The sequence below is a fragment of the Leucopleurus acutus genome (assembly GCF_964270905.1).
Source record: "Leucopleurus acutus genome assembly, chromosome: 7".
Classification (NCBI taxonomy): domain Eukaryota; kingdom Metazoa; phylum Chordata; class Mammalia; order Artiodactyla; family Delphinidae; genus Leucopleurus; species Leucopleurus acutus.
Window position 1 is genome coordinate 7616078 of NC_139150.1, and position 19370 is coordinate 7635447.

General features: G+C 55.9%; 2 protein-coding genes across 5 annotated transcripts in view; one reads left to right on the plus strand and one right to left on the minus strand.

Moving 5' to 3' along the window:
* The first annotated feature begins 236 nt into the window (after positions 1–236).
* Positions 237–17774, plus strand: GOLGA2 (golgin A2). 3 transcript variants are annotated; one of them, XM_082843434.1, is made up of 28 exons: positions 237–330; positions 1228–1363; positions 2648–2770; positions 3720–3800; positions 6897–7013; positions 7288–7331; positions 7433–7496; positions 8263–8322; positions 8521–8601; positions 9411–9449; positions 9724–9786; positions 9873–9966; positions 10070–10176; positions 11162–11220; positions 11522–11663; positions 12414–12500; positions 12607–12714; positions 12909–12996; positions 13506–13843; positions 14147–14260; positions 14995–15219; positions 15301–15376; positions 15586–15677; positions 15937–16155; positions 16245–16347; positions 16441–16547; positions 16620–16770; positions 16860–17774. In XM_082843434.1, exons 1-28 carry the CDS (start codon positions 326–328, stop codon positions 17075–17077), a joined length of 3141 nt encoding a protein of 1046 aa, XP_082699560.1. In that variant the 5' UTR covers positions 237–325; the 3' UTR covers positions 17078–17774. The 3 variants fall into 3 exon arrangements, with proteins under 3 accessions (XP_082699560.1, XP_082699561.1, XP_082699562.1); XM_082843435.1 differs by having other exon boundaries at positions 15589–15677; XM_082843436.1 differs by lacking the exon at positions 3720–3800.
* A 1224-nt stretch (positions 17775–18998) lies between these two features.
* Positions 18999–19370, minus strand: part of DNM1 (dynamin 1) — a gene marked incomplete at both ends in the record, with an annotated part of 44264 nt that continues 43892 nt past the window's right edge. For both annotated transcript variants that reach the window (XM_082843356.1, XM_082843357.1), the window contains one exon: positions 18999–19059. In XM_082843356.1, the coding sequence (XP_082699482.1) occupies positions 18999–19059 (61 nt within the window). The remainder of the gene's footprint in view (positions 19060–19370) is intronic.

Genomic DNA, 19370 nt, shown 5'->3' on the forward strand with positions numbered 1-19370 from the left:
AGGCATCAGTTTGGCAAAAAGCTGGAAGAAAAAGTATTCCAGACAGTGTACAGAAATGCCCTAAGGCAGGAGAGAGTACACGTATTTGAGGAAAACGGAGTGGTTTCCATGTGGGTAGAATGGGTGAGGGAGGGATAGTGGTGTGAAAAGAACAAAACCAGCCAGCCACTTGTGGTGCTGTCAGGAAGGATGAGAGACAGAGCCCATTTGGAGAGCCTGGGGGTACCACTGACAAAGTACAGGACGCTGTTTCTTCTTTGAAGCTTGGTGGGCAGGAGGAAAAGATGGGGAAGGACTGAGGAATGACCTAGAGTTTCTCAGCAGAATGAGGTCAGCTGGGGGAAGACCTTGAAGAGGACTGGGGGTGGGTCAGCTGCTGCTGGGGACGGAGAGGAGGGCTGGGAGCAGCAGTGGGGTGCAGGGTGGAGGGCAAGGAAGGGGGCACAAGCATACTCACAGGGGATCGGAAAGCCCCGCGGCAACTTTTGGAAAGTCCTGCTTGAGTCCTGTAGAGGAATCCGAGGGAAAAAGGCTGATTGGACCTAGAGGCCGCTTTGGGAGGAAAGGGGTACTGTGAGGGTGTGAGAGGAGGAACTGCTGTGAAGTACAGAGACCGGGACTGGATCCGGTTGGGAAGAGGGTAGATAACGCTCCCGGGATCGGGGTAGGGATCCTGGAGGAAGGAGAGATTCTGATGTGGAGCAGGGGAAGGGGGGGGTGGTCTCTGGAGGCGATCTCTGGGGAGAGAAAAGTCTGGGGCAGAGCTTCGGGGAGTCAGGAAAAGTGACTGGGAGGAGATGTGCTTTCCCCCTGCTGTCCGCTCCTCGCCCACCTCCTCAGCCCTGCGGTCCGGGGCCCCTGACTCGGGGAGCTCTGCAGTGCCGGAGGGTCCAGGGCGGGTGCGGAGAAGCGGCCCCTCAGGTCCGCCCGGTATTCGCAGTTCTCTGACGCACACCGAAACTCCCCAGAGCTATAGCTACGTAAGCACGCTGCGAGATCCGGCCCCGCCCTTCCCCGCCGTTCGTCGACCAGGTGGACAAGGAGAGCGGCTGCGCACGCAGTCTTTATTAGGCCTTCCCCCGTCCCTCCTGGTAAACTGTGGTTTAGCCACGCCTCTTTCCCTTTCAACTTTCTCATCGACTAATAGGATTAGGGATTTGAGGCTCTGCTCAAACCGCTGCGGCCTAGTAACGCCCTGGTCCCGCCTCTTTTGGCTCCGTCTCACAGCGGCGCTGTGGCTGCCGGAAGCAGTTCCGCAGTGCTTGCCGGGATCGTGCTGATGTGGCCCCCCCCCTTTCCCCCGCCCCGTCCCGGGATGTCGGAAGAAACCCGACAGAGCAAATTGGCTGCGGCCAAGAAAAAGGTAAAACGTGCGGGGTCGCGGCTCCCTGACCCAGCCCGAGACCCCTCCGACGGCCGGGCCATGGCCAGAGTCTGCTGCCTTCGAGGCACACGGGGCGAGCCTCTCGGCGCCCCTTGGCGTCCCCCTCCAAAAGTATTCTCAGCCAGTCCCGCCCCCCGGCAGCCCAGCCCCCGCCCTCGCTCGTCACCCCGGGGTGACTTTGGGCCGGTGACCCCGGGGGCTTCCCGCACCAGGCTCGGCCCTCGCCTCCTGCCGCCCAGAACCGGACCTCCTGGGTTCCCTGGGCTCCCGGTCTCAAGGACCTCGGTCCTGGCCTTGCGTTCCCCTCCCCCACCGCTGAACGGCGACTCGGGCATCGGTAGGGAGGAGTGGAAAGTAGTTACGTCATAATCCCCCTCTGAACTGTCATTACCGCCACGAGCCCGGTGTTTGATCTTACTACCCAGTCCCCCTGTGTTTTCACATTCTTTCCGGATTCTCTGGTCGCAGCACAAATTTCTAGCTTGAAGGGGACTTGGGACTATGGGACCTAGGTCCCACCTGGGTTTCAGGCTCCCTCACTCTAGACTGTACCCCATCCTTTGGTGTCGATAGCGTAAAAAGCCAGTGATCTCGAAACATTGACAATATCTCTGGGTGGCAGTGGGGAGAATGTGCTTTGTTTAGTTTGGTTTTTTCCCAGGTTTCTATGCAGAGAGACTTTCACAGTTTTAATCTGAATCTTCTACCTTACATTCTAATTCGCTATGATTCTGAGACCAGAATGCCCGTCATTCAGTGCTCCTTTGGAGTGAGATCTGCTTATCCTCTGTGGAACAGATCGCGTGAAACTGAACTTCACAGCTGGGACTCTTTCCCAAATCATCATCTCAACATGGGTTGCCCTGAGTGCCACAGGATAAACATGGGACTGGAGCATCAGTTTTGCTTGATTCTCTTGAGAGAGAAAAAGCCTTTTATATTAATGTGCTTAGGGATGACGTTTGCATAGATTTGTAAGATTATAATAGACTTCTCTCTGAAATGGTGTTTGGGTTGTCCTCTTTCTGTTACGTTCCCAGATTCACTAGGGGTGTGTGCCTTCACTGCCTTCTGCCATTAGGATACACTGATGTAAAAGTTTGAGAGGCAGTGGTGTGCAGCTCTAAAAGAGGTGTAAGAAAGGACCCTGATGTCTGATTAAATGTTTACTTTTCCACCTCTGCTTCCTGTAAACTGTAAAGGAGGATGTGAATATAGGGGGCTTATAGGTCTCATGAGCCTCACTGCTTTTCCTTTTTGCAGTTAAGGGAGTATCAGCAGAAGAACAGCCCTGGTGTTCCTGCAGCAGCTAAGAAAAAAAGAAAGATCAAGAATGGCAGTAGCCCGGAGAAAACCACTTCGGGTGGTTGTCCCTCACCTGAGGATGTGAGTCTTGCCACCTTCCGGGGATGGGCTGCTCAAGGGACAGCAGGAGAGGGCAGTGGTTAAGATTGTGGAAGAAATGTCAGATATTGGCTAAGAAGTTTGGGTTTGAATTCTACCTCTCCCTCTGTTGGGGATATGGTTTTGGGCAAATTGTTTAAGCTCGTTGGGTCTCTGGTTCCACATTGGTAAAACTGGGGTAATACTGTCTTACACTTATGAAGTTTAAATGAGATTGTTGTTGTTTTTATAACAATCCCCTAATACAGGGCCTGGTGCAGAGTAAACATTCAGTCAGGAGTAGTTGCTATTTGACTTACTGCTCTGGTGATCTTCCTCAGCCCCGTCCTCAGTGGGAAGCCAGGCAGTGAGAACAGCCTCTTGTCCTCAGGCTCTCCATTTAGAGGCACCAACAGAACCCCAGGGTGTGGTGAGGAGAGTCCCTAGTCCCTTGGATTAGGAGATCATCTGAGTTTCAAGGCCATCTTTGCCACCAGCTTGCTGGGTGACTTCAAGAAGATCACTTCTTCCCCTGGGCCTCAGTTTCCTCATCTGTAAGATGACACTGTTGGATCAGATCCTTGTCTTTCAGACTTATTTTTTAGCTGTAGCCCACTTTGTTCAAGCGGACCCTTGTTCTGAAGTCTGGTTTTTAAAAGTCTGGGCCTGAGGATCTAAGAAGCTATTAAGAGCTGCACTGTTGGCCTAAGGAGCTATGTGACTGCATTGTTCCGGGGACTTTTCCATCTGTTTACCTTGATTTCTGCCTCTGGCAAGGCAGCAAGTGGCTGTTTGGATAATGGCACAGGCTGTGGTATTGATCCCTTTCTGTCTTCTCCAGCATTCCATTGCCCTGAACCCATCTCTTCTTCCTTCCCTGACTCTCTTGCCTCTCTAAGCCACTTTTCTCTTTCTCTCCCTGCCCTTGTTTTTCCCTTTTCGCCTCCTGTAGATTCAGGACATTCTGAAGGTGCTGGTGTCCGACCTTAACCGCTCCAATGGGGTAGCGATCCCCCCATTGGACAAGTGGAAGGTGAGGCAGTGCCGAGACCCCCTCTCTGGCTTGCTCCCTCCCAGCTCTGCATGCCCTGAGGCTTCTCTGGTTTGGGGGATACTTGGCCTCTGGCTTATTTTATGTTGCTGTCATTAACCCTGGGCCTGTTCATGTCTGCTTTTCACCTGCTTGGTTGATTGGGTTCCCCCCTGACCCCCCCATCTTTTATCGTCTTGGAGAAGGTGAGATGCTCCTTGGAGGTTAAAGGTAACTTGGGAATAGCTTCCAGAGCTGGTGTGTGGGATTTGGGCTCTTTGAGCCTCCAGTTTGAATGTCCGTGGTGCTATCAAACTAGGAGAGGTTAAATAAAACCAAACCTTCAAGTCTTGGCCCCTGGGCATCTGACCCCAAAAGACCAATAGACCACAAAGTAGTTTGTGATTTTTTTTTTTGAGTTGATCAGTTCATTTAGGTTTGGCAGTAGGGAATGTAGGGTTAAGAGAAAAGGAGTTTGCATTATAGTTACAAGGATTGAGGTTATTTTTTTCAGTGGAGCTATCTGTAAGGGATGTGAGGTTAACCAGACACATGAGTGGTCAGGACATTCTGCCCCTATTCTCTTTTAAAAATTAACTGGACAGGGCGGTGTGGTGCAGTGGTTGAGAGTCCGCCTGCCGATGCAGGGGATGTGGGTTCGTGCCCCGGTCCGGGAGGATCCCACGTGCCGCGGAGCGGCTGGGCCCGTGAGCCATGGCCGCTGGGCCTGCGCGTCCGGAGCCTGTGCTCCGCAACGGGAGAGGCCACAGCAGTGAGAGGCCCGCATACCGCAAAAAAAAAAAATAAATAAAAAAAATTAACTGGACATTTAACCATATTCAGTGGGCTCTTGAGAGCAGAGGCATGTTGCTAGGGGCTGTAGAAAACAGATGAAAGAAACATTTGGAAAATGGCAACATTCCAAATGCTCGACAAGGCAGAGGTTCGTTCTAAATGGACTCGAGGCTGGAGGGTGTGGCATTTGAGGCCGGTTTGAAGATTAGAGGTGGGTAGCAGTCATCCACATTGAGAGTAGGGGAAATGGGAGTCCCAGGCAGAGGGTGTAATACAGGTAACAGCCAGGATTATGAGCTCGCAGAGTACTTTCCAGAAAGGCGGGGAGCCTGGGGTGCCCCTGGACTAGGAGATGACCTCCTCCGGACATGATGTTGTCACTTCCTCCTTAATTAACTTCCTCGGGGGACATCTGTCAGGCTAGAGGAGTAGGGCTGGAAGGGGGCCAGGTCCTGCTGGAGATGGGCACGGGGAGAGGGGCTGGGACGGGGAACTGTTGGCTGGGGTTAGAGAGTCTTTCAATCATCAGGACTGCTCATGCCCAGTCCGTCGGGTCTGTCCAGGTGCTGTGACTCACCTTGTTGACTCAGAGGAGATGCTGGGTGGCACGGGGAGGGGAGCGCAGGCCTGCAGGAGTCCCAAAGCTGTGCATCTGTACTCTTGTTCTAAGACCCTGGGCCCGCATCCTTCTGCTGTCCTGGAAATGAAGACGCAGATCCCCATATTCCCTTCTTGTCGTTTTAAAATTCTCTCTGTATCAATAATTGTTTCTCACTTAAGTTTTCTGCTCTAGTAGTGCAGGCCTGTGATTGCAGTATCCTGGGCAGAGCTGATGACATTTCCAGAACTGAGGACTAGTGGATAGAAAAAAAAGGTTTTTTTTTTTAATGGGATGGGACATTGGAGGGGAGTGGACAATGTTTTTTAAAATTCCATACTTAGCCATATGACTCAAAATTATGAACTAACTTGGTTGCTCACAAAATTGTCATATTAAGTATATTTAAGTCCTCAGAAAAAGACTTTTTTCCCCTTCTGAGCTTTCTTGTTTCTAATGCTAGGGATCCGTGGGCACCCAAGAGGCCAGGAGGGACCCAGGGCTCGCCAGGGCCCGTGGCTAAGAGTGTGCTCCCCTCCCCCAAAGTCTCATGCCTAGCCAGCTGCTGAACCCCCGCTCTTACCTATTAGATTCAGTAGTCCAGGTTGACAAGGCAACACCAGGTTCTGGCGTCAAAGGCCACAGCGTGGACAGTCACCAAGCAAACAGCTTGATTCATCTTCAGCTCCCCAGGCTCTGTGCTGCTTGCTCTAAGGAGGGCAGTAGATTTGGGTTTTCAGAGGCCAGGGCTGAGGCTCCAGAGAGCAGGCAGCCCTTTCCCCCAAGAGAGGTGCAGCCTCTTCCTTCCAGACTCAGCTTCGTTGGCCAGGCCTTGGCTCCCCGGTGCGCTTCCCTCGTCAAGCTTTGGCTTATCAGCCCTCTTCCCCATCTCACCTATTGAACATTAGATCCCTCGAGCCAGAGGCTTGGACTAAGTGTCAGGCCTGAGCCTGGAGAGAGGCCGAGTGGGGCTCTGGTCAAGCAAGTGGATCCATTTGGGCCAAGAGAGAACTTCTCCGTGGCTCCTGGCCCTCAATCCCACGTTTGTTCTCCAGGATGACAGGAGTCAAAGCGTAGACGTCTTACCTCTGGTTTCTCAGCTGTTTCTTGGTTGGGTAGGTGTTTTGGAGCCAGGAGGTTGGGATGGGTAGTGGCCATGGTTTTCTTTTTACCTGTAAGAGCAGGGAGAGCCTTCTCGTTGGGCAGCTTCTTTCCCAGCAAAGGCCTGAGTCATGGAGACACACCAGTAGTTGCAGGAAGGAGGGAAGGAAGGAAGGGAGAACAAGAAGAAAGAGGCAGATCGCTCTGCTCCTTCATCACTGCCACCCTCTGCCCAGCGTGGGGCCCCGGGTGAGGGGCCCTCTGGGCACAGACTGGCTTTCTGGAAGAGCAGGGCCTTGCTTCTCCCTGACTTGGCACACCTTCCTTCCACCTGCTGTAGCTGCCGTAGGTCAGCCAGGGAGCTGAGCTCCAGGGAGAACAAGGCCCTCGTGTTCTCGAAGGAGGCTGTGCAGTCCCGGAAGGCTGCAGACTGGCCCGAGGTCTGGGCGAGCCGTAGCCACCCCCCAGAGTGGCTCCCAGCATGTGTGACTGTCACTCTGACTGCAGCAACACCTGTCCTACCCGCTCTGCACCCCTCCATTCATGGCAGTGAGACGACTTTTGCCCTGCGTGGCCCCCTAACCCCCTGCTCTGTTCTGTGACAGGCGCCCAAAGACCGCGCCGCTCCTGTTACACCGTCTGCTGATGACACCGTGTCACCTGGCGGTGTCCCTTCCCCCTGTGCTAGTCCCCCCCGTGTCACTAGCATGGCATCAACTCAGGTTCGTGCCTCTTCCCCCTTGGCCTGCTGCCCCACTCTGTGCTCACCCCCTCCTCCTTCCTGGAGGACTGGACCTACCGTGGAGCCTCTTCCCCTTTCTTCAGGTAGCTTGGCTCCTAGAGCGAGGCGCCCTTCCTGAGGACTGGGGTGGGGGAGGCCAAGAGCAGGTTCTCCTTGAGGTGTGGGCAGACGGAAAGCGGTTGGAATGAGCTTGGCGCCATGGGTGGTTCTTACTGGAAACTGAATGACCGATTCATACGTTTCTTTCCAAACAGAACCGTGATGCTGACAATGATCCTAGTCCCGTTGACGAAAGCACGTGAGTGTCTCCCGCGGGGCCAGCAATCCCTAGGCCACTGCCCGTGACCCCCTCTTTCCCATCGAGCCTCCTGCACCCCTGACTGCTGTGTTCATCCTCAGATCTTTCTCATCCACTGAGAGCCTGCGACAGCTATCTCAGCAGCTCAACGGTCTTGTGTCCGAGGTACCACCCCCAAAATTGGAGCCCGGAGTGGGCTAGAGAGGGAAGGAAAATATGACGGAAAGAAACCGAGACAGAGGTTCCCAAGAGGAAGGGAAGGTCCTGGGACCAGGCAGCTTGGCTAGATGATGTTTAGCTAGTCATTACTTCTCTGAGTCTCTTTTTTTTTTTTTTTTATAAATTTATTCATTTATTTGTTTGTTTGTGGCTGCATTGGGTCTTTGTTGCTGCACGCAGGCTTTCTCTAGTTGTGGCGAGCGGGGGCCACTCTTCGTTGTGGTGCGCAGGCTTCTCATTGCGCTGTCTTCTTGTTGCAGAGCACGGGCACTAGGCGTGCGGGCCTCAGTAGTTGTGGCTCGCGGGCTCCAGAGTGCAGGCTCAGTAGTCGTGGCACACGGGCTTAGCTGCTCCGCGGCATGTGGGATCCTCCCAGACCAGGGCTCGAACCCGTGTCGCCTGCATTAGCAGGTGGATTCTTAACCACTGTGCCACCAGGGAAGCCCTGAGTCTCCTCTTTGACGCTGTCCAAATGAAGGGGTTGGATCATGAGATTGGTTACATCATTTTATCCTGTAGATGAGAGCTGCTTGGGAGGGGGGGACAAGGGGGAATTAAGAACAAGGAGAAATTGGCACAGGAAGGGGTTAAGGGGCGGGTGGCAAGTTAGGCAGAAAAGGAAATGTTGCCAGTTGATGGGGAAGATGTTGGAGGGCTTAGGCCTTGAGGGGGATAGATCACGTTTCCATGTGAACCCTTTCATCTCTCCTAGTCTCCATCTTACATCAACGGGGAGGGTCTAGCATCCTGTACTGACATAAAGAATCTGGAGGTAAGGGGGCCTGCACCGTGGCCCGGTGACCCTGCAGGCCAGCCCCCACCTGCCCCCACCTCCCTCCTCCCACAGCGGGGGCTGGGTGCCCCACTACCAGCTGACACAGCCCAGACACCCCCCAACCCTAGTGATCGCTCTCTCTGCCTCCCCCACCCCTCCTCCAAGTCCTCCTCTTCCTCTCTGCATGTGCCTCAGAGCCGGTACCAAGAACTATCAGTAGCCATGGACTCCAGCAATCTAACAAACAAACAACTCAGTAGCAAGATAGAGCAATTGGTAAGAGTCCAGCGTTGTCCCCGGATTCCACGCTGCCAGTCTGGGGCCCCAGTCTCACCTTGGGGCTCTGAAGAAAGGGGCTGGGGACCCCGGTGCCAAGGGAGAATGGGGTGCAGGGGGGCCTAGGTCTCAGCTGGAGGGACCCCGGAGCACGGCACGCAGCATGGCTCTCTCTGTGGCTGCCCTCTTTGCCTACTCTGTTCTCCAGAGACCCCCGCTTGAGTCCTCCCCACGCTTGCCCTGGGGCTGTTGCCTGTAGGGGGAGCACTAGCTTGACCGCTGTGTCCCAGCCCTGACTCAGCCCCTGATTTGTTCCGACTTGGACCTTGGACAAGTCAGCTGTCCTCTCTGGGCTTTAGTTTCCTGAGGAGGTAGGATTAGAGGGTGTCCGAGGTTCCTTTAAGCTCAAAAAATCAGAGATTTAAAGGTCCTTTTCGTTCCCATATCTTTGCTCTTAAGAACAGAACCTGGCCTGCAGTGTGTGCTCAGGAAACATTCCTTGAGTGAATGAATGCCCCCTTCCATATTGTGAGCTGGCAGAGGGTGGTCTGACCTTCTCAGACTCCATTTCTAGAGGTTTATGTCATTGTCCCTTCAAGGGAATCAGATCCAGACTCTCACTACTGTAGCCGTGATTAAAACTTCCCAAGACCCAAAGTCTCTTAGCTTGAGAAGCGTTCATCCATTTATGTCCCCATGAACTCTCCCTTTCTAACCCATTCCTGGCCCCTGCCCGTCCCTCCTCCTTGGTCTGAGGATCGTGAGAAAGGGGGACAATCTCAGTCACCTTCCTATGACTCTCCCCACAGAAACAAGAGAAACAGGAAACTTTGGATCGACTGGAAAAAGTAACGCGATTTCTTTGTCTGCTCCTCCCGTGGCTGATGGGTTTGGGGGAGGAGTCAGATGTAGAGGCCCATTCTCCTCTTGCCTGCTGGCAGCCTGGAGAAAGAGGGGGCCTACCCCCTGCCCCTCCCCGCCCATCCCCTACTCCCGGGGTGGCCAATTATCTGTTCTCATCGCTGGGCCTGTCCTGGGCCAGTGATGACATTCTGGGGGCTATATCCTTTGCTATTTCACCTCTGCCTACCAGTAAGAGCTGTTTCTTCTCTTTTCCTGCAGGAGAAGAAGGAATTTGAGAAGAAGCTCGTGAAGGAACAAGGGGCTCTGAGAGAACAGCTGCAGGTGAGTGGGCTGAACCAGGGTCCCTCACGGCCCCCAGGAAACATTGCTTTTCTGCTTTTAGCACTTGTTTGCCCTTTCTCCCAAAGGTCCACATCCAGACCATAGGGATTCTGGTGTCTGAGAAGACGGAATTACAGACAGCTCTGGCTCACACCCAACAGGCAGCCAGGCAGAAAGCAGGTGGGAATCTAGGCACCCTTTGACCCCTCGGCCCGAGGGGCGCACTGGCTGGCCTTCAGCGGGATTCCTTCTTTGGGCTTCCCTTCTCATGCTGTCATTTCAGAAGAGTTGGAGGACCTTGCTAATTGCCTGCGGTCATCCAGGCAGCGTGTGGGAGAGCTGGAACGGACGCTGTCTGCCGTCTCCACGCAGCAGAAGCAGGCCGATAGGGTGAGCCCAGCAGTCTGCCCATCCGCTGGAGGTGGTACGTGGGTGGGGTGAGCCTAAAGGTCCCTTCGGCAGCATGGAGTGACTTGCTGCCCAGAAGGCAGCACTGGCCCTGTGTTGCTGCTTTAAAGTTGTGTGATTGTGAGAAGCAACCCGGCGCGAGTTGGTTGCTATGGCGAGTTGTTGGGGGAGGGGAGAGTGCTGTCTAGAGCGAGCGCTGGATGCAGAGCCCACAGCCAGAGCGCCAGCCTTGCCCTTTACTGGCAGCGGGCTCTGGCCCAAGTGCTAGGTGTTCGGGCTGTGAAGGTTCAGAACAGTATTTTTATCCGTTACCGCACTAAGAGAGAGAGAAGTACGTGTGTGAAATACGTATAAGACAGGTGGGAAAGGATTCATAAAAGCCCAGGGGACAGGAACAGGATGGCTGCGAGACGTGGCACTTCGGCACCTTCTGAGTTAGGGGCTGTGTGAGTGTATCATCCATTCAAAAAATGAACAAGAGATTACAATACAATTTAATCCCCGCATCATATCTGTGCTCCCGCCCCGGGGAGAGAACATGGTTCAAGAGTCCCAGCTCTAAGTGATGTTAGGCGAGCCACTTAACCTCTAACGCTCCGTGTCGTTCACCCGTAAAATGGGGGTAGTAACTGCCTCCCAGGGTGATTGTGAGCTTGAAATGGGAATGTTGGCTGAGAGAGTGTTCAGGAAAGGTTCAGACATGGGGCTGATAGCAGTGAGAATGATGGCAGTGTTACCTGCTGTCCCTGGGCCTGTGAGCCCGCCGTGAGTTAGAGCTCTCCACCTGCCTTTTCCACCCTTCCCGAGTTCTTATTAAAACCAAATGAGAACGTGAGCTTGGAAGTGCTTTGAAAAAATATAAAGCCTGACACCAGGTGAGGATGTGTTGCTGGGAGTCGTCCTGTTGCTGCTGTTAGTCTGCATCTTCCACCTCCCTTCTCCTGACCTCGCCTCTCTGTGTTTGCAGTACAACAAAGAATTAACCAAAGAGCGAGATGCCCTCAGGCTGGACTTATACAAGAACAAGTAGGATAGGGATAGTGGGGGAGGGCTGGGAAGTGGGGAGGAGCCGAGGGAGCGGGTGAGGAGCTGGTACAGCTTCGCATGCATGCAGAGCCAGGCTCTGCTGTCCCAGCTGTGCCACCGACTCCTGCTGTGGCCTCAGGCCACTCATGTCCTCTCTGTGGCCTGCCACTTGTGACTCTTGATCCTGGGGTCCCTTCCAAAGCAACTGTTCTGTGGTTCTGTGGCAAAGGTAGTGGGTTGGTCACCGGAGTGACCCTTTCTGTTCTTTACTCACGCCTCCCTCCACTACCGCCGGTCACAGCAAAAGCAACGAGGACCTGAAGCAGCAGACCTCGGAGCTGGAGGAGAAGCTGCGGGTCATGGCGAAAGAGAAGGCGGCCATGCAGCTGGGGATGGAGGAGCTGCAGAAGAAGGTGGAGATGTCCGAGCTGCTGCTGCGGCAGGTGGGCCTGGAGCCCCAGGGAGTGTGGGCCCCACCTGGCGGGGCCCGGGCCTCTTAGGGTCACTGTGGGTGGCCTCCGGCCAGGAGCCAGAACATTTGGATCCTCGTTCTGGTCCTGCCATAGACTCCTCTAGAGATAGGAGAAAAACTGGGGCCTTGCCCAGACCTCTGGAATCAGAAGCTCAGGGATAGGCCTTTTTTAGTTTTATTTTTAAAGCATCCTGGTTGAAAACCATTGTTTTATGGATGACAGTTACAAGGCTAGCCCGAGAGTCCGCTCCCTTCCTCTCGGGGCCAAGCCTCCAGGTAGACAGGGCGCTCAGGTCTCAGAGAGCCTCCTCTTTAGTTTTCCTGCATGCACAGTGATTCTCTGCCTTCCTGCCCTCAGTAAGGGTACGGTTAAAGTATGCCATGTTCATTTATTGGACTACTATGTAACCATTACAGAAATTAAGTATATCTTGTTTGCAGCAAAGTGAAATTAAGGTGCAGAACCATATATGATACACCCCGTGACAGCACAACTGCACCGTGCGTTAATTAAACGTGTTTGCGTGTGTATGGAGAAGGGTCGAGAAGGATACACACTGGATTGGGGTGGTTGGGGAGCCATGAGTATTTAGTAAAAATAAAGCCTGTGGACCTGGTTCTAATAACACGAGGACAACCCTGAGTTGTACGTTGACCTTTGGGGGGCATTGCGTGGGGCAGCCTGGGCTTCCCAGATCCAACCTCATTTTTCACCATCCAGTTTTCTAGTCAACCTACCGCTGACAGCAGCCAGCAGTTACAGCAGGCCCTGAACGAGCAGGCACAGCTGGAGACCCACGTGGAGCGGGTGAGATTGTGCAGGGAGAGGGGTGCGGGAGGACGATGACCCCAGGTGACCGGGAGCAGGTGAGGCCCCAGACAGCCCGTGGTAACTTCTGTGCCCACTCTCGCAGCTGAAGGATTCTCTGAAGCAGCTGCAGGCAGAGAGAGACCAGTATGTGGTGAATATGAAAGAAGAGAACGCCGTTTGGCAGCAGAAGATGCAGCAGATGCTGGAGCAGGTGAGAGGTGACCTTCTACCCCCCTCCTTAGACAGGCCACCTGGGCATCTGTGAAATAGGAATCACGACACTTGCTGTGTGCAGCCAGAGGTGGAAGTGTGTATCTAGAGGGTGGGGGTGGAGAGGGAGGTGGTCGCCCGGACTTGACCTTCTCCTGTGCTCTCCCCCCACCTCCCCACCCATGCTTTGGGCAGATGGGCAAGTTGAGGGAAGAAAAGGAGTGCAGCATGAGTCAGGTGCGGGAGCTGGAGACCAGTTTGGCCAAACTGAGGACCGAGATGGGTAAGCCAGGGCCAGGGGATCCGGGAGCAGGGTTGTGTCGGCGCTGGTGAGGGCGGCTGAGAATGGAGGTGAGTGGGTGGAAGGGCACCGTGGCCAAGGGAAAGAGGTCTGTCCCAGGAGTTGGCAAGTCTTGCAGTTTCCCTGCGCCTCAGGGTCCCCATCTGCAAAAAAGGGGTGAAGTGCCCACTGTGGTCTTGAGCATAAAGATGTGAGGAACTCTGTCTGAACGTGTCTTGAAAGATTGAGCCAGGAAGCCAAGATTTGGGGCAAGGAGGCTGAATCAGGAGCTGTGGACCAAGAAGAGGGTGTTTTGGAGGGACTTCCCTGGCGGTCCAGTGGTTGAGGCTCTGTGCTTCTGCTGCATGGGGGCACGGGTTCGATCCCTGGTTGGGAAAATAAGATCCCTCATGTCGCACTGGTGTGGCCAAAAAAAAAAAAAAAAACAAAACAAAACCGGTTTTTGGAGACTGCAGAGGCGAGAGGCCCTGACGGTGTGCTCCCTTTCTCAGCTGTGCCTCCGCCTCAGGAGCCCCCAGCCGGGCCCTCGGAGGTAGAACAACGGCTGCAGGCGGAGGCCGAACAGCTACAGAAGGAACTGCAGAGCCTGGCACAGCAGCTGCAGGCTCAGGTGAAGGACAACGAAAATCTGAGTCGCCTGAATCAGGAACAGGAGCAGCGGCTGCTGGAGCTGGAGCGGGCGGCCGAGTGCTGGGGGCAGCAGGCCGAGGAGCGCAGGCAGATTCTAGAGAGCATGCAGAGCGACCGCACCACCATCAGCCGCGCGCTGTTCCAGAACCGCGAGCTCAAGGAGCAGCTGGCTGAACTGCAGAATGGATTCGTCAGGCTGGTGCGCAGCCCTTCGCGGCCAGCCTGCCCTCCTCCCTGGCCAAGTCCTCTGGGGGCGGGGCGAGGCACTTAACCTGTCTGGGGCCTTGGTTTTCGCACCTGTAAAATGGGTGATATGGACCTTTTGTGAAATGGTGCCCACGAAGGCACGCTGTGAGTCGGAGAGCCCTGCTCGGAGGGTTATGGGGGGAAGGGGCAGATTTTCCTACCTGCCTCCACCCTTCCCTGAGCTGTGGGTGGCAGACACCAAGTTCTGGGGTCTCCAGCTGCATTGGGTGGCCGCTGATTGCTTCTCTCTGTGCAGTCCAACGAGAACATGGAGATAACCAGCGCGCTGCATTCGGAGCAGCACATCAAGAAGGAGCTGGCCAAGGAGCTGGAGCAGCTGCAGGGGAGGCTAGGAGAGCTGAAGGAGACGGTAAGCCCTGCCCCAGCGGGAGGGCCAGGAGATAGGCACCAGCCTCTGGGGAGCCAGGGACCTGGGACCAGGACAGGTGACCCCAGAGTCCTTCAGAGCCTGTGACTGCTTGTTGCCCCCTGGCCTCTGATTTTCAGAGTTGAGTAGCCCTGGGCCATAGGTCATTGTCCCCGCTAGAGGCATCGAGCCCCTAATTAGAGGGGAAGAGAGTGTGTACGGTGGCCAGCTCCTTGGGTTCAGCCCTGGATTCAGCCCTCGCATCTCTAAGCCTCAGTTTCCTTATCTTAAAAGGTTAGCGGGACTTCCCTGGCGGTCCAGTGGTTGAGACTCCACTGCAGGTGGTGCGGGTTTGATCCCTGGTTGGGGAACTAAGATCTTGCGTGGTGGTGTGGAGCTACCAAAAAAATAGAAAAGAAAAAAAAAAGGAGGTTATCATTTTCCTCCTAGAGGTGTTGGAGATTAGAGAATCATGCATGTAAAGCCTTAGGCGTTCAGTGTGCACCTCACAGATGTTGGCTGGAGCTCTACTTTTCCACCTGTCTGCGGCCTCAAGTTAAGATAGAAAGAAGCTTGCTATGAGGGCTGGGTGAAGGCGGCATGGGGCTCTGGGCAGCCAGCAGAGCCTCGCGGTGCCTGCCTCAGGCAGAGGGGTCTGTGCCCAACCTCCCCAGTCTATGGGCTCCGACTGCGGAAGCGAGCCACAGCCTGTCCTCACCCCCAGGGTCTTCCCGCAGGTGGAGGTGAAGAGCCAGGAGGCTCAGGATCTGCAGCAGCAGCGGGACCAGTACCTGAGCCACCTGCAGCAGTACGTGGCTGCCTATCAGCAGCTGGCCTCTGAGAAGGCGGGGCTGCAAAAGCAGGCGCTGCTGCAGACGCAGCTCATGGACCAGCTGCAGCACGAGGAAGTCCAGGGCAAGGTGGCGGTCCAGATGGCCCACCAGGAGTTACAGGAGACCCAGGTGAGGGCGTCGGAGTGCTGGGCCCCTGACGGGAAAGCCTGCAACCTGTGTCCCTCCTCACTTTCTTTCCTGGCCTCTTAGGAGCGCCTGGAAACAGCCAACCAGCAGAACCGGCAGCTACAAGCCCAGCTGAACCTCATGGCTATGCCTGGGGAAGGTAAGTAGGACGGCCCGCAGGGAGAACACCCAGCCTGAGGAGCAGGGGGACTTTTAGCAGCGTGGAATTGAGTTAGAAGAGACCTTTAGGACAGCGAATCCTCTTCCTGCAGCGAGTGAGGTGAGGGGCAGAGCTGGGCGGCACGCTCTCTTCCCGGCCTGCTCGCCCTGCCTTGTCGGGTTGTCTGAGGCCCCTCCATGTGTCCCCAGCAGGAGGTGGACCAGACGGTGAGGAGAAGGATGAGGAGGCCCCCCGGCCGAAGCTGAGCGTGCCGGAGGAGCTCGACAGCCGAGAGCTGCTGGTGAGCTGACCTCCTACTCCTTGCCTGTCTTACTTCCTACCTCCTCCTGTGCTTCCTCTCAGACACTCTTTGTGGTTTCCCTCCCTCTGACTTCTGTGGACCCCCAAGCTCCCCTGGGAGCCATAGTCAGATGCCATGTCATCCTTGAACCACAGGCATGCCCACAAAGACCCCGAGAGGAGGAGCATCCCTCCGCCCGCCGCCCCTCGCTGGTCCTCAGTATCCCCCACAAAAGCATGCGCACACCTCTTGCCCGCAGGTGGCATTTTTTAACTCGGCCTTAGCCAGTGCTGAGGAAGAGCAGGCCCGGCTGCGCGGGCAGCTGAAGGAGGAAAAGCTGCGCTGCCAGCGCCTGGCTCACCTGGCAGCCGCGGCCCAGGACGGGGCGGAGAAGGAGGCCCCAGCCTCCGGGATCGGGGGGGACAGTGTGCCTGCGGAGACCCACCAGGCCCTCCAGGTGGCCATGGACAAGCTGCAGGTGAGTGGGTCGCCCCCAGTGGGGTCCAGGAAGGGTGGGGGCCTGCGGTCAGATCGCTGCCGAGCCCTGACCTGCTGTTGTGGCTTCAGGGCCGTTTCACAGCGCTCATGCAGGAGAAAGTGGATCTGAAGGAGCGGGTAGAGGAGCTGGAGCATCGCTGTATCCAGCTGTCCGGAGAAACAGACACTATTGGTGAGTGGAGAGGCGGGGGCCCGGGGCAGGGGGCCGAGGGCTGGATCGCGGCAGCCCCGCACCTGAGCCCTGTTCGCCCTCCCCGCCCCGCAGGAGAGTACATCGCCCTTTATCAGAGTCAGAGGGCGGTGCTGAAGGCGCGGCACCAGGAGAAGGAGGAGTACATCAGCCGCCTGGCTCAGGACAAGGAGGAAATGAAGGTAGGGGTCCTTGTGACCGTCTCTGTGGGCGGGGTGGGGTGGGGTGCGGGTGCTGAGCGCCTGTCCCTCCAGGTGAAGCTGCTGGAGCTCCGGGAACTGGTATTACGCCTGGTGGGCGAGCGAAATGAATGGTATGGCAAGTTCCTGGCTGCCCAGAACCCTGCTGGTGAGCCCACTACAGCGCCCCCAGCCCCGCAGGAGCCTGGTGCTGCCGACCACGGTGGTGAGTAGCGCCCTCGGGGAGGACTGGCGGGCGGGCAGGGGAGAGCTGGCACACCACTCCGAGCCCTGCCTCTCTCTCTCTCTACAAAGGTCTCCGCGAGGTGAGCCTCAAGGACAACGTGGACCCCACCCAGGGGGAAGCCCTGCGGGGCCAGACGACCCCTGAGAACCCCACTGCGCAGCAGATCATGCAACTGCTGCGCGAGATCCAGAACCCCCAGGAGTGCCCAGTCTTGGGTAGCAGCACCTGCGTCCCCTTCTTCTACGAGACTGACGACAACGATGAAGTGAAGATCTTGGTGGTCTAACTGCCTGACACTAGCGGGCAAAGACCGGAGACCTGGGGCTGGGGCGCTCTGCCCCTGTCCGTACCTGCTGCCCCGTCCCTCCTTCCTGGCACCCCTTCATCCCTAAAAAAACCCCTGAAAAGGGGTATAGCCCCCTGTCTAATGGGGGGAGACAAATAGGTGCAGACCCCTTGCCATCTTGGCCAGGGCTGTGTCTTGATCTCTGGGCTATTAATAGTTCCAGAAAAACAAAGAGCCGGAGGCTCAGTAAAGGTAGTTTATTTAAGAGGCTGCCGTTCTTGGGGAGCAGGGGCTCCCTGCTGGTCTCCTCACCCCCACCAAGCAGTCCTCCATTTAGAGGCACTTTGGGGCACAAGTGCCCCCCCTCCCCCTTGCCCAGCCAGACAACTGGGCAGCACTCTCACAGGCCTTGGGCAGGTTGGGCAAACCGAGGCCAGGCAAGGACATAAGCTGGTGGCGGGGTGGGCTCCCTCCCCAGTGTTTATACTGTAACTGTGTAACATTTTGTATATTCTGGAGGTATGGAAGCCCCCTGTATCACATTGGAGGTTGGCGCTGGTAAATGGGGAGGACCTTCTATTAAATATTTGGGGCTGGGGAAAATTATTTATTGATAGTGTAGGTCGGAGAGAGAAGGTGGAGGCGGGGACGGGTTTGTGCCCGGGTGATTCGACTCCTGTTTCACTTTTTATTTCAGAATAAATGAATTTAGCCATACTGCTTGTTCTTGCGTGTTCCTTTTTCTTCTGTCGCTGGGTCCTGTGCCGTGAGCACTGAACAGGGAGTGGGTCCTGCCAGCAGAGGGCAAGCTTCTGGTTGTGCTGGTCCCCAGTGTGTCTGAGCACATCCAACCGGGCTGTTAAGAGATCTTCCAAGGCCTGTCACCTGCATGCTGCCTGGTGAAGACTGGGGGTTCCCGGGGGACCGCCGTGGGGCTCTCGGGGCAGTCCTGCCTTAATGACGGAGAGACTCAGAAGTCAGATCTAATCCCAGGGAGGGAAAGCAGGGTGCCACAGCACCCTGAGTGCTGACTTGTGGTCCAGGTGTTTTCCATTCCATCGCCCTGCCCCTCTGGTGGCCTGTTCTCCCTGTCCTTCCACAGTGCCTGCCTGGCCAGCACCTCACGGTCCTCCCTCCGCGCCCCCTAGTGGCCAGAGCAGGTTTCACAGGACGAGTATCAGCTGACTCCAGGTGCTTTCCCAGTAGGCCTCGGAGAGGATGCGGCTTTTTTCTCCACATCTTACAGCACCCTAGCAATAGCTGGGCCCTTCCCCATCCCTCACCCCAATGTTTAAACCTTTACCTCTCCCTGAGTGCCACAGAGAACACAGGCCACAGAGGACACGCTGTTCCCCATCATCCAGAAATGGGTTTTATTCTCAGCCAAGAGACAGCAAGACCGGTAGTGGTCAGAGAACCACACAGCTGCCAGTACGGCACCCCCGTGTTCGGGGGGGGTAGGGACGGGAGGGCGGCAGAGGGGGCTGGCTGTCCACAGGCTGCGTACGACGGGGGCTCATCGGAGGTGGCACGCTTTGGAGGGGGATGTCAGGGTGACAGCGTTCCCTTGTAGTTGGGCCACAAGACTCCTCAAGGACAGCATGGTGATTGATTCCCGACACTAGAGGTGAGGCTTGGCCATATATGTGTGTGTGTGTGTATGTATATATATATATATATGTGTGTATATATATATATATATATGAGTATTTATAGATATTTATAGAACTGGGCAGGAGCAAGACCACAGAGGGGCACAAGTTTCACCAATGTCACGCCTGGATGTGTCAGCTCACCACTACAACAGACTAAGTCACAGATGAAGGGGAAGCTCTGGGGCCGGGTAGCCACTGTCAAGTCACAGAACAGCTGTCCAGGCAGGCTTGGAAAGGGAGGTCTCCGAGGAATAGGAGGGATCTGGTTAGAGGTCGAAGGGGGGCCTGGGGCTCTCAGGTCGGGATGGACTTGCCTGACCCGATCGGCTGGCAGTTGGAGAGAAAGCAAAGAGAGAACAGGAGAGAGAAAAGGGGGAGAGAGCTGGTAAGGCAAGGGCAGCCTAGCCCGGCAGTCAGGGGAGAGGAGGGGAGGGGCAGAAGACCCAGGTGTGGGCAAGGGTTCTGGAATAGAGAAGAGAGACGAGAAAGGGAAGGTAGAAGGGCAGGAGATGGGCAGGGGCCAGAGCCTCACGGGGGTCTGGGGTAAAGGCTGGGGCAGCGCCCACCCCTCCACACACGCTAGACTCTCACACACCACCAGGCAGTGCACCCACAGCTCCAGACACGTGCTCGGCCCC

Coding starts and splice junctions, on each gene's coding strand:
- GOLGA2 (XM_082843434.1), top strand. Junction 9,787..9,872: donor CTCTGAGAGAACAGCTGCAG/GTGAGTGGGCTG, acceptor TTTCTCCCAAAG/GTCCACATCCAGACCATAGG. Junction 13,844..14,146: donor AGAATGGATTCGTCAGGCTG/GTGCGCAGCCCT, acceptor CTCTCTGTGCAG/TCCAACGAGAACATGGAGAT.